We start from the raw sequence: 13,112 nt of genomic DNA on the forward strand, positions 1-13,112 counted from the left end.
CGGGGCAAACAGGGCTGCGCTCATAGATTCATAGATGTTAGGGTCGGAAGGGACCTCAATAGATCATCGAGTCCGACCCCCTGCATAAGCAGGAAAGAGTGCTGGGTCTAGATGACCCCAGCTAGATGCTCATGTAACCTCCTCTTGAAGACCCCCAGGGTAGGGGAGAGCACCACCTCCCTTGGGAGCCCGTTCCAGACCTTGGCCACTCGAACCGTGAAGAAGTTCTTCCTAATGTCCAGTCTAAACCTGCTCTCTGCTAGCTTGTGGTCATTGTTTCTTGTAACCCCCGGGGGCGCCTTGGTGAATAAATACTCACCAATTCCCTTCTGTGCCCCCGTGATGAACTTATAGGCAACCACAAGGTCGCCTCTCAACCTTCTCTTGCGGAGGCTGAAAAGGTCCAGTTTCTCTAGTCTCTCCTCGTAGGGCTTGGTCTGCAGGCCCTTGACCATACGAGTTGCCCTTCTCTGGACCCTCTCCAGGTTATCCGCATCCCTCTTGAAGTGCGGCGCCCAGAATTGCACGCAGTACTCCAACTGCGGTCTGACCAGCGCCTGATAGAGGGGAAGTATCACCTCCCTGGACCTATTCGTCATGCATCTGCTGATGCACGATAAAGTGCCATTGGCTTTTCTGATGGCTTCGTCACACTGCCGGCTCATGTTCATCTTGGAGTCCACTAGGACTCCGAGATCCCTTTCCACCTCCGTGCCACCCAGCAGGTCATTCCCTAGGCTGTAGGTGTGCTGGACATTTTTCCTCCCTAGGTGCAGCACTTTGCATTTCTCCTTGTTGAACTGCATCCTGTTGTTTTCTGCCCACTTGTCCAACCTATCCAGGTCTGCTTGCAGCTGTTCCCTGCCCTCCGGTGTGTCCACTTCTCCCCATAGCTTTGTGTCATCTGCAAACTTGGACAGAGTACACTTCACTCCCTCGTCCAAGTCGCTGATGAAGACATTAAAGAGTATCGGTCCAAGGACCGAACCCTGCGTTATGCAACCGGGGCCCGCAGGCACGTGCCAATGGGGACCCGTGTTCCTCAAAGCCTCCCGCTCCGGCACCTCGGCTTGGGGGAGTTCAGGCCTTTCTTGTGCCCGGCGGGCCGGACGCAGCCCCCTTTGCCCCACGCAGCAGACAGCTGCACCCAGGAGGGGTCAGCAGTGCCCATATTGTTCCCCTTGTCCCAGAGCCACCGCCCACAAGGTGCCAGGCACTGCACGCTGCAGCTCAGCCAGCAAGGGGTGCTGCAAGCGCGTGGGACCCGGGCCCCAGTCCCATGGGCAGTGCTCTGCCACCGCTGCCCCAGCCCGGGGGTCCACTTTTGCCTCGGGGGCTGTTGGCAGCTCAGGTCCTGAGCACTGCAAATGCACGTGGCAGAGGGATCTGCCCCCGGGACCCCAGCAGAGCCCCACACGCACCTGGCCCTACCCCTCGCGCCTGACCCCGGCAAAGCCTGTGCCCGTTTGCCCCCCCGGCACAGGCTCAGCGCCCTGCTCGCAGCACATGGCGACGCAGGGATGAGGGCAAGTGGCAGGCGCCGTCCGAGCAGGGCACAGCGGGGCAGAAGGCAGCGCGCCAGGATCAGCCCACCAACAGCCTTGGCCCCGGGTCGCAGGGGATTTCTCAACTCCCCGCTGACGCCCCGCTCCCCAGCAAATCTGGTGCCACCGACGCGAGCCGGGAAGGCCACCGGCCGGCCGAGCCAGTGCCTGACCTTCGCCCCAGCGCCCGGCCAGCTGCATCCCAGTGGGGTATATAACCGGCCAGGCTGGGACCAGGACCAGGGAGCGGAGCCGAGACAGCCACGACAGCAGGTACGGCCAGGCGGCCGCGGGGGTGGACCTGCCGCTGCCCATCTGCGTGGGGGTGGGAGGCTGCGGGCAGCTGGTCTGTTTGCAAACGCCCCATCCAAGGGTCCCGGGTGGGTGCAGATGGGGCAAGTGGCTGGGGCGGGCCCTGGGCCCTCACCCCGCTGTGCTGTCTCCCCAGCCTGCACCATGAGAGCCCCGGTCGTGCTCGCTCTCCTCGCCGTGGCACTCCTCGCCACCCTTGCACGTAAGAGCTGGGGCTGGGAGGGCCACGGGCAGCCCCCGGGCAGGGCAGGGCAGGGCAGGGCAGGGCACCCCTCACCGCACCGGGCCTGTGCTTGCAGAGGCGCAGGAGGAGTCGGAGGACACGGACCTGGCCAAGGAGAACTACATGCAGCAGGTGACTCAGAAAATCAAGGACACCCTTGCCTCGTTTGACATGAGCGGGCTGGCGCAGCAGGGCAGGTGCGTCGGGGGCCGGGCGCGGCTGTGCCGCGGGCACCTGCCCCTCGCACCCCCTCACGCCCCTCTCGGCCTCCCCTCTCCAGGCAGTGGGCGTCAGAGCATCTGGATGCCTTCCAGAGATACTTGGAGGAGCTGAAGAGGACGTTCACGCCGTCACAGGCCGGCTAGGGAGCCCCGGGTCCAGCGTGCCACCGGGGGCCGAGGGCACGGAGCCCTGCGCCCGCCTCGCTGCCTGCCCCGCGGCTCGGCCTCCATCGGGGCAGCTGTGCATGCGACTCCCACGGGCCAGGAAAGCTGGGATCAGCCAAGGGGGGGAGGGAAGGGGGGGAGGGGGGGTGTTTTCAGCTCTGAGTAAAGCAAGAGCTCGACCTTTGTCACTTCTTGCAATAAAAGGAGGTGCCGTGGCACCATTTTGCTGCAGCCTTGTGTGTGTGTGTGTGTGTGTGTGTGTGTGTGTGTATTTGTGCATGCGTGTGCACACGTCTGTGTGCATGGGTGTGCATGAGTACGTGCACGTGCGTCTGCGTGTGCTAGGTGCAGTGCACACGAGGACACAGGAGGCGATGGGCCGGGATGCTGAGTGCGTGCTGACCGGGGGCCCCGCTCCGGCTGCCCTGCGACCCGTGCACGGCCCAATCCAGCTCCCGGACTCGACACTGTCATGCCTGGCACCCAGCACAGCCCCTCCCTCAAAGCCCCACTTTGGAGCCCCCCCGCATGGGGGGCATCACCCCCACTGCACCAGGCTGCCCTCCCCACCCCCACCTCATGCTGCCCGGGAGGTGATGGGGGCCCGGGGCTCGGGACACCCCTGGCAGCCGGGGCAGCGGGTCCTGGCGTCGCAGCAGAGCTGAGCTGAGCTGAGCCAGGCACCAGACAGGCCCCGCTCTGCAGCTGCGAGGGGAGAGGAGCCAGGCAGGGGTCTCAGGGTCCCTCAGCCGCGCCGGCTGCAGGAAGCAGGTCCCAGGCAGCGCGGGCGCAGCCGGGCACGGACGCGGTGCAGCAACCCCCCCGCTCCATCCCCTGGCTCCGACACAGGCACAGAGCCCAGTGCTGCGCCCCTCCACCCCTCTGGCCACACACAACCCCCCACCTGCCCCGCAGAGACGCACCGAAAACACTGATAACTTAAAGCAGGTTTATTGGACAAAGCCAGAGGATGCACTGCCTGGGGTGGGAGCAGATGGCCCCAGAGGCAGGGCACGGGCCCGGGGCTCAGGACAGGGTCTTGCGGGCCTCCTGGAACAGGTTCAAGAGGTGGGTTTTGATGCTCTCGGTGTAGGGCTTGATGCTCTCCCTGAGGTCCTGCACCAGGGGCGTGACCTTCTCGCGCAGGTTGCTGAGGTGCTGGACGGCCTGGTCCCGGACGTTGGAGGTGTAGGGGAGGCTCTCGCGCAGCTTCTGCATCTTCTGGGTCAGCTCCTCCTTGTAGGGCGCCAGGGTCTTGCGCAGCTTGTCCACGTGCCCACGCATCCGCTCCTGCGCCTCCTCTGCCAGCGGCGTCAGCTGCTGCTGCAGCAGCTCCAACTTCTGCCTCGACAGATCCTTCACATTGGACACCACGGGCACCAGCTTCTCCCTGTACTGGTCCACCTCGGCCCCCCATTGCTGCGCGAACTGCTCCAGGGCGGTCTGGAACTTCTGCCGCACCTGCTCCAGGTCCTGCGCCACCTCGCTCTGCAAGCTCTCCGTCTCCTTGTCCCACGCATCCCGCATCTCCTCGTAGTAGGGGGCCAGATCCTCCTTCATCTGCACTATCGTTGAGCTCAGAGAGTCCAGGGTGTCGCCCACTTTCAGGCTGGGGGGCAAGATGGCACCAGGTTACGAGCTGCTGGGGATGCCCCCGTGCGCCCACCTAAGCCACCACGGCCCGGGGCTCAGGAGGCTGCTCCCAGCAGCGTGCGACTGAACTCCCCAGGCCCCCCCCAGGCCCCGCGGTCAGGCACTTACTCCAGTTGCTTGCCCACTGCCGAGGCATCGAACTGGGCCACGACTTCCTTGCCACTGGCTTTCATGGTCTCCATGTAGACGTTCAGCATGTCCTTGAAGCGGTCCAGGCGCGTCTGGGGGTCATCGTGCTGCCAGAAGTACCGAGCCTGGGTCCCTGCGGGGTGGGGGGAGAAGGCAAAGGGCTCAGGACATGCCCGGCAGCTTGCCCCGCAGCGCTCGAGGCGGGGATGCCTGCCCGCACCAGCCTGGGCTTGCAGGGGCTCCCGAAGCCCGAGGGCAGGACCCCACGGGCCGGCCCTGCCCGGTATCGCACCCAGGCTGCCCAGGACTCTGTGCTCCGGGGCCGCCCCGCGCCGGGTTGGGGCTCACCTGTGAGGAACACCAGGGCGAGGGTCACCACAATCGCTCTCATCCTCGGCTGTGTCTCGGGCTGCGAAAGACAAGAGGGTTTCCTGGGTGAGCACCTAGGACTCTGCTCCAGCCAGCCTGGAGCCCGGCCGGGGCCAAGGGGAGTCGGGAGCAGATGCCCGGATGGGGTGCCCCCTCCACCGATGGAGGTGCCCCAGTAGCTGTGATGCCCCCACCCACCCCAGGGTCCTGCTGAGCTGCTGGCGATCCCGATTCTGCAGCTGATTTTATTCTCGGGGTGGGCTGGAGGCAGCTCCTTCGTCTCCCGCAGCAAGAGTGAGGAGAGCAGGCAGCTTCGGGTGCAGATGCCCTGGGGTCTCCCCTCGCTCGTGGGCAGAGGTGAGCAATGGGCTGAGCCTCTGGGGCAGAGATCGTGCCCTGGCACCGGTGGGGGCTGCGCTGAAGATCCAAGGGGAGCGCGGCCGGAGTGGACGCAAGGGAAGGATGGGGTCGGGGTCTCACCAGTTGTTCCTGCTGCTGTTGCTGCTCCGGCGGCTCTGTGAGGCTCCTGCTTCCTCCGGCTGCTATTTATGGTGCAGGGGGCAGTGCTTGGCGAGATAAGCGGAGCCGCAGCCCAAGGAACCCTCCCAAGTCCCGACGATGTGGCACGGAGAGTTCAAGGATCGAGCTGCCTCCACGCGGGGCCAGGCAGGCCAAGGAGCAGCACCTGGCAGGACAGCTGGAACAAACAGGAGCGGGGCAGGGGGCCTGGCCTGGCCTGGCCTGGCCGTGCTCGGAGGGACCCCGATTCTCCTGCCAGCCCCGGGCTTGAATGCGAGCCGGGGACTGGGTTTGCATCCTCGGGCATTCGACACCACGAGGCTATGCTCTGGGCCACGGCTCCCAGCCATGCCCTGCCCGGTGCTCAGGTCTCCCTGCGGCGCCCCATGGCCAGCTGCATGCTCCTTCCCAACACGTGCCGAGTCTCCCCCCAGGCTGGCAGCACCCGGCTGCCAGGCCTCGCTCCTTCCACAGCGCCGCTTGGGTCCTGGTCAGGGCCAGGTGCTGCGAGCCAGCCAGCGGAGGATGAGCAGGTGCCTGGAGCAGCCGCTTTGTCCACCTTCGCTCTGCCCGCGGCTCCCAGGCCAGGGAAGAAGCGGCCCGGGCGCTGCAGGGCAGGACACTGCCAAGGGAACGGCCCCCCTCCAACGCTGCTCATCTGGAAGCGAGTAGGACAGAGCCCGGGGCCACCTCTTGGGCATCTCCCCCGGGATCATCTCCATCACTGAGCTTTGCCCCAAGACGGGCGGTCACGGAGGAGACGCTGGGAAGGCCCCAGGCAACAGGCGCTGCCCAGCTTGGCGCTGCCAGGGAACAGGGAAGCCTGGCAGGCCAGGAGTGGGTGGAGGCCTGGGCTGGGGTGGCTCAGGGCACTGCCACACTGACCACAGCAGCAGCAGCTCCAAACCCAGGGCAGGGAGGCGAGGGAGAGAAACCAGGAGGAGCGGTGGGAGCAGGCACTCTGGTATCCCCTGGACCCGCTGCCCCTGGGGGCTGCAGAGGCCGGGGAGACGGTGCCCGGCAGTGCTGCCCGTGCCCGCACGGCTCCTTCCCCAGAAGCAGGTACCAGCTTTGGGCAGAAGGCAACAATGTGAACTGCCTCCACGCGCCAGCCCTCTGCGGGCACCGAGGCCGAGGCCCTGCGCCCCAGCCTACGAGACCTGGTCTCGCACGGGATGTCTGTTCTTTGCAAAGAGGGAGCAGAAGGGACCTGCCAAGCCCCCGCTTCTTCCCCAGCCGGCGCCTTCCAGCGCTTCGCCTGGCTCGCAGCATCCTGGCGGCGCTGAGCTCGCGTGGTGCCGTGCTCAGCATGCCGCGCTTGCTTTCTGCTGGGCATGGCAGAGAAGGGGGGCACTCGCCAGGTTTGGGGGGCTCAGATGAAGCGCAGAGAGCAGCCTGGGACATGCGGCAAGTGCAAGCAGGCCACGGCAGCCCCATACAGGCCAATCTGCCCAACTTTAGGCTAGCAGGGCCAAACAGCCCTCTCCGCGGGCGCTGCGCTGCAATGCAGACAAGAGACCACGTAAGATCATAATCATGGTTTTATTTGTCATGATCCCACTGTCCAACTAAGTTACTAGTTGCAAGTGACCCACAAAAAAATGGACTAAAGGTTTACTGAAACGCCTGTTCTGTTCCGTTCGGTTTTAGTCCAACGTAAATGAAGAAGAAAAATACTTCTGACATTTCCAAAAAACAGAAATAATAGCAAAGTATATTAATATACATTCAACATATACTGCGCGTATTGATCACTACAATACAAAGCCATGATAAAAAAAGTGTGATACTGCGAAATGGCACGGTTCGGCGAGTCCCTGCTTCTCGGCTGGATGGTCACCGCGGGGCGCTCTCCGCTCTCCCAGAAATACAGTGTCATGTAAACAAAAGGAGAACAAACCAAAAGGTACAGAGCGATGGCAAAAAGGCTCGCAGCGTTTCTCGGTACCTCCCCGCTGGGCGCCGGCAGGCCCCTGCCCACCCCCTACGTGTCCCCGGAGTAGGAAGCGCAACTGTACAGCTGTGCACGGACGGAGACGGTGGCACCGGGCTGGGGCAGGATGATGCCCGGAAGGCCTGGTCCCCACGGGCGCCAGCCTCTCCTCTCCTGGGCGCGGGTCCACTCCTCACGGCTCCCGCGGGGCAGGATGGCGACCGCAGCCCGCTCCCCTTGGCCACGCCGGTCTCACACTTCCTTCTGTGCAAATTCAGGAGGGCTGCATTGATTTTTACTTTCCTCAAACAAAAATCCCACCCCCCCCCCAGCGTCACTCGCAGGAATTTTCAGCTGTAGCTTGTAAAAGGTCCGAAGGCAACAATGACACACAATACTCCCCGTGCCCCCCGCTGCCGGAGGGGGCTTTGGTTACTATCGGTCCAAGAAAGAAAGGGAACGACCAAGAAGAGCTCTCTGCACGCCCGAAACTGTCTACAGGAGAACACCACGTCCGCCACGGGAGGAAAACCAGTCACAAGTACAATGTCGTTGAAAGGGAATAAAATACTTTGAACAAAAGGTGCAAGTCACAATTCAAATAGAACAGAATCTAGTTAAAAATTTCTCTCAAACAAATTCCTTTTGCCTTTTTATTAACAACAGCAACAACAACAACAATAATAATAAAACAACATTTACCAAAAAAATCCTACGTGATCAGGAAGAGAAGCTCATGGAGCAAAGAGAAACGACCTGTCTTCTCTGTGCTAAACGGAAAAGAACTGGAAGGCTGCACGTGGGCTCGAGAGGAAGAGGTATAAAAAGGGGGGGAAAGAAACGGTCCTTTCAGCATGAGGACAGAAAAAGGAAACGAAAGCAAACGAAGGAGACACAAAGCATATTGCACCACTGCTGGGTGTTCTTCCACCTGCCGGGAGGCCGCGGGCCGGACCCCCGCCCGGCTCAGCGCGCGGGGAAGGCTGGCGCTGCGGGGAGGGAGATGGCGCCAGTCTTGCAGCAGGGCAGCTCCGGGCCCCGCTATCGTTTTGGAGACGAAGGAGTCACATGTGGAGCGCTGCCCCGGCCGCCGGCCTCCCGCGGGTCTTTCTGCACAACGCGGCATCTGCCGGACACCTGGAAGGACCAACGCAGCGGCGGCTCGGCGCTCGGGAGCTGCGCTTATTGCTCTCCGACGGACACAGCTCCCAAAGGCCACCCTGCCCCTTTTCCCTCGGGGCAGGCTCCGGCCCAGCCTCTCCCCCCTCACTCCTGGGAAAAGGCGGCGTCTGATGGGGCTGAAAGCAGAGTCGGGTGCAGGGAGGGCCCGGCTCCATGCCCACGAGCGCCTCGCCCCTCGCAGCCCTCCGAACCAAGCGCGAAGCTCCAGCTCCTGGGATCCCTGCGCGGAGCTCGCTGGTGCTCTCCGTGACGGCTGGAGTGACAGGCAGACATGGCAAATCAAAGAAACCGAAGGGAGGACACACGGAGGGACCGGACCGGCTGCGAGGAAGGGAGCCACGATATTTCAGTTGGGCAGAAATACGATGGCGATTTGGCGCGACGCTGCTAGATACTGTTGGTTTAAAATGGACCTTTTCATTTCAAAGCTGTACACAAGACCTGGGGCGGGGAGAGACGGAGACACGTTAACAGCAGTGCCCAGCGTGGCCCGTCAGACCATCCTGGTGGCCCCCCAGCTCCCGCCCTGCGCTGCTGGCTCAGGCCCGCTGTGCACGGGCCACAGCCCCCGCACCTCACGGCAGCGACCGGAGACTGCTGCCCACGGTACTGCCTGCAGGGCCCGGCTCTCGCCGGTCTGGTGCCCAGCTCCCCCCCAGAGCGCGTCCAGCAGCTACTGAAAGTCACGGGCCACAGATGAGGGCTGCTGTCAGCTGGAGGCCTGGCCGACAAGCTTTGCACCGACCCCTGCTTTGGGCACCGCGCCTGGGACCAACCCAGCTGAATGAGGCGCAAGGAGGAGACTCAGGACATCCCCAGCCTACAAAGTGGTCGCTCGCGGAGGCAGAAGAGGGAGCGCTCTGGAGCAGTTGCATGGATAGGGAAAAACCAGACACACCAAGGATGATACTCACTCCCTCCTCTGTGTTACACCCCAGCCTGCTCCATCCCGAAGGGCACCTCGGGGTGCTTGTAGCTCAGCAGCACGTCTGTGATGCACGTTGATGGATAACAAGAGGTGTTTAAATGCTGGCTGCCATCAGCTAGATTTGGGTGCTCTTCATCTTCCAAACCTTCCCCGCAGTCTGCAAGAGCACAGAGCAATGTCAGGGTCGGTGGGGAAAGCGGGGAGCCTGGAACGCTGGTTGCGGGGCGCAGCCGGCAGACTGGGTGCCCCTCGTCGTGCACGTCACAAACTCGGGACTGCACCGGCTCAGCACCGTGGGGCGAGGTACACAGAGTCACGCTGTGCTCCGTGTACTGCAGCCGGTGCTCCCACGCTGCTCTGTGATGGGGGCATGGGTGGGCGCCACAACAGTCCAGTGGGTGGATGACGAGGCTGGACAGATTCAGATTAGGTGCCCAGTTTGTCACAGCACAGCCCCTTTGCTACTGGGACCGCAGACCTTGGGACGTGGCGAGGTCTGCATTGCTGGGACCCTTTACATCGGCACGGGCTACAGCACAGACTTAAGCAGGCTCAATGCAGGGGGTCAGGCCCGGTCCTCTCAGACCTCAGTGACAACCAGTCTGAACAGCTGTAGCAGACCACAGCCCCCAATGCCCTCCCAGCCTAGGGAGGTCCTTACCCTCGCTCTCCCTGTCGCGGAGCTGCTGGCTGCCCATGAGCGACGACTGGCTGAGTACCGCATCGGACATCCGGGCCGAGCTTAGTGCTTTCCCAGCCATCAAACTCATTCCAGGCAAGTTGTCCAGCTGCACCTGGGAGAGATCAGCAGGAGAGGAATGAGGCCCCCATGCAGTCACCCCAATGCCCACCAGGATCAGAGGGGCACTGCAAATGCCTATTGCAAGCTACCAAGGGAGGGGGGCCATCTCCTTCCCTGGAGGCTCCCACAGACCAGCCAGGCTGCACGTGACCCTGCCTTGGTGCAGGGAGCGATGGCAGTGCATGGCTCCTTCCGGCCCAACACGTCCATGACTGGCAAGTCCATGTTTCCTCCCAGCACCCCCGCCAGTCGCAGCCGGCCCCATCCCAGACCCAGCTGCAGCAGCTCTCTCCCTCCCGCCTGGGGGCCGAGGTGCAGCCATGCTGGGCTCCCCTCCCATGGGGCCAGGCTGTCTGCCCCCTGCACAGTTTGTGCCCCCATGTCACTCCAGTGACTGTAACAGAAGCATCTCCAGGCTGAACGCGAGGCCTGCAGAAACCGCACCGCTTGAATGGCCACACCTGGTCAACCAGAGAGGAAATCTCCCTTGAACCCTTCCCAGGCATGGCTGGACATGTGGCTGAGAGGTCCCTCAGGCAGAGGGGGGACCTCCCCCCAGGCCTAGGAGAGGGCCTGCCCTGGTCGTGGGCTACAACACACTCAGCTGCAGACAGTGCCATGGGGGGGGGGTGGGCAAGGGCCTGGCAACCGCCCACTGCTTCAAACCTACGTAGGCGTCATCGCTGTTCTGGATGGTGTGGTGTCTCTGCAGGGTCCGGGGCCGGGGGTGCTCAGAGGCGGCTGGTCGTGCAGAATAGCTCAACCCGTTGTGATCGGGCATCTCCATGGCTTGTGCAGGAGAGCTCCGCTCCAGGCAGTTCCCTACGACGGATTCTTGGGAGTCAGACAAGAGAAGGGATTAGCGGCACATGGTACAGTCAGGGGTCACGGGGTACCGGGACTGTGGGGAGGGCTCCACTGGCCACCCCAAGCTCAATGCACGCTGACCGGGGAAGAGAGGTCTCAGCTGGCTGCTCGCTCCTGCTGGGACAGCGTGGGATGAGGCTCCCAGCCCAGACAGGTGCTCAGGAGGGAGCTCCGCTTCCCCTTACCCCATAAGCCACACAAAGGCTGCTCTGGTTGCTGCCCACCCTACGACTGCTGCCTCTGATCCTGTCATCAGGGACAAACGCTCAATGCAGGACAGCAGAATGTGGTACAACATGGAGAAAAGCAAGCACCCGCCCTCTCAGCACGCTGCTTGGAGGGAACATGTCTACACGGGAGAGCGTGGCCCGCTGCCCCCAGTGTCTGGGGCTGCCAGCCCCGCTCACAGCCTCACTAGCTCCAGAGCAGAGCACAGGAAAGGGATGCCTCTCCCAGCCATTAGTGCCAGAGGGGCCAGTCTGCAAGGAGCCATGGCACCGAGAGGTCAAGAAAACATATTTGTAGGAGTTTCGGGGGAGGGCCTGGCCTGACAAAGTCCAGCCATGCCCGTGTGGGCTCTGCGGTGTCTGAGGGCAAAGGCCACCTCCTTATCACACAGACCCAGCGTCACCGCGGACTCGTGGTGCTGACTAACCCGCCACGCACAACATGCTCCCTCTTCCAGCAGTCAGCTCTGCTCTTTCCCGGCAGGTGAAACCACCCAGGTGCAAGCTTCCTCCGAGAGGCCAGAAAGGATGCCGGACGCAGCCCGCGTGCAGAGCTGCTGCTGGGCCCTGGGAAGGCCGTTCTCCAGACGGAGTCGTAGACGCAGCAGGACCAAGCTGTCCATGGTGCAGCTCAGGCCCCACACGTGCAGGCCAGGAGCGGGCTCGGGGAGGTCTGCCTGTGCCAGGCAACCCCCCAACTTCTCCAAGGATGAGCCTGCCCCTTGAAACTCTCTGCCTCTGACTGGCGCTCTTTTCCGGCAGCTGCGCAGCCTGGGACATTGAACACGACCCAGCTGCCTGGGGGATGCACGGTACCCCAGGCCAAAGGAAGAGAGGTGCTCGACTTAGCACGCAGCCGCCCTTCCCCGACGGAGAACCCCAACTCCCACGTGTCAGTGGCATGGAGCAGTCACGGATGCCCTCTGCACTAAAGCGCCCTGGCTCTCAGGGCGGCTGGTGCGCGATCCGGCGAGCACCAGCCCCTTCTGTGGGGCCTAGTGCCTGCATTCAAATCTTCCGTGGCATGACACCAAGCCAAAGGTCCAGCTGTCAGCCTGCCTGCTCGGACCATGCCTCCACTGTTGTTCCCCTCCACTTCACCCGTCCCATTGGCTTTGGAAGGGGGTCAGAGACCTGCACGCCCGTGGTACGGGGTGGTTTCTTACTGTGAGAGTGCGGCTCTGCCGCAGCCCCAAGCTGGCCTGGCCTGTCCCCAGGATAAATGTGGTTCAAAAAGTGTAACTTTCGTGGACAAACAGAGGCAAACATGAGCTCCCTGGAAAACAGCAGGTTGGGGAGAGCTGGAGGAGAGTGAGCTGCCACCCACGCACCATACTGGCTGCTGCTCACACGGCCTTCGCAGTTGTCCGAGTGGGCTGTGCCCACGGGCCTGCCACTGCCAGCAGCCTGCTTCCCCTGCCTGTACAAACAGCTTTGGCAGAGGACAGCAGCAGTGGAGGAGCAGGCCGTGGCAGCCTGGTCTGCTCCCCTGCTGTGGGGAACGCCAAGGAACTTCAGTGCAGCTGTGCAGGCCTGGCCATGGGAAGGCACCCCACCTCGTCCTCGCCTGCACAGAGCTCCCGGGAACATGGGGGCTGCCCTGAATGGGGCAGCAGGAAAGGTAAACCAGCTGGTGGGACTAGCCTGGGGTCAGAGCAGTCCTTTGCAGGTGCATTTAGTTCAGGTGAGCACAGGGAGACACAGGGGTCAGGCAGCTACACCTGTGTGCACAGCACCTCCCTCCCCAGGCAGCTCGCGTGACGCAGCTCTACCTGTCCACACTCGGTGCCAAAGCCCCTCCCTCTCCCCCCCGCACACCAGGGCTTGAGCAGACTAACCAGCAAGGCAGGAAGTCTCCTTTTGGCTCATTATCTTATTCTACCTATTGGACGAGCAGTTTGTCTAGCTCTGTCCATGTGAAGAGCTGCCCAGGTCAGCAAGAGCGGGCACCAGCACTGTCCGCAGGCCACCTCGCACCAGGCAGCCCTCTCCTTTCTGTGCCTGGACACATGAGGCCAGGAGAGAATGCAAGGTCTGG

The 13,112-nt window shown here is 62.9% G+C and overlaps 3 protein-coding genes across 5 annotated transcripts in view; 1 reads left to right on the plus strand and 2 right to left on the minus strand.

Moving 5' to 3' along the window:
• The first annotated feature begins 1,712 nt into the window (after window positions 1–1,712).
• LOC109281453 (apolipoprotein C-III) lies at window positions 1,713–2,696 on the plus strand. The gene is made up of 4 exons (XM_019480663.2): window positions 1,713–1,817; window positions 1,993–2,058; window positions 2,156–2,276; window positions 2,360–2,696. Exons 2-4 carry the CDS (start codon window positions 2,001–2,003, stop codon window positions 2,442–2,444), a joined length of 264 nt encoding a protein of 87 aa, XP_019336208.1. The 5' UTR covers window positions 1,713–1,817; window positions 1,993–2,000; the 3' UTR covers window positions 2,445–2,696.
• Window positions 2,697–3,400: 704 nt separating this feature from the next.
• APOA1 (apolipoprotein A1) lies at window positions 3,401–5,181 on the minus strand. The gene is made up of 4 exons (XM_019480661.2): window positions 5,097–5,181; window positions 4,596–4,656; window positions 4,227–4,380; window positions 3,401–4,074 (listed from the first exon to the last, which is right to left on the minus strand). The coding sequence occupies exons 2-4, from the start codon at window positions 4,636–4,638 to the stop codon at window positions 3,492–3,494; spliced, it is 780 nt and encodes a 259-aa protein (XP_019336206.1). The 5' UTR covers window positions 4,639–4,656; window positions 5,097–5,181; the 3' UTR covers window positions 3,401–3,491.
• A 1,477-nt stretch (window positions 5,182–6,658) lies between these two features.
• SIK3 (SIK family kinase 3) overlaps window positions 6,659–13,112 on the minus strand; it is a 116,251-nt gene continuing 109,797 nt past the window's right edge. For all 3 annotated transcript variants that reach the window (XM_019480673.2, XM_019480672.2, XM_019480671.2), the window contains 4 exons: window positions 10,651–10,814; window positions 9,840–9,972; window positions 9,165–9,335; window positions 6,659–8,691 (listed from right to left, as the gene is read on the minus strand). In XM_019480673.2, the coding sequence (XP_019336218.1) occupies window positions 9,178–9,335; window positions 9,840–9,972; window positions 10,651–10,814 (455 nt within the window). In that variant the 3' untranslated portion in view covers window positions 6,659–8,691; window positions 9,165–9,177. The remainder of the gene's footprint in view (window positions 8,692–9,164; window positions 9,336–9,839; window positions 9,973–10,650; window positions 10,815–13,112) is intronic.

This window comes from Alligator mississippiensis, chromosome 16 (genome assembly GCF_030867095.1).
Source record: "Alligator mississippiensis isolate rAllMis1 chromosome 16, rAllMis1, whole genome shotgun sequence".
NCBI classification, from domain to species: Eukaryota; Metazoa; Chordata; order Crocodylia; family Alligatoridae; genus Alligator; species Alligator mississippiensis.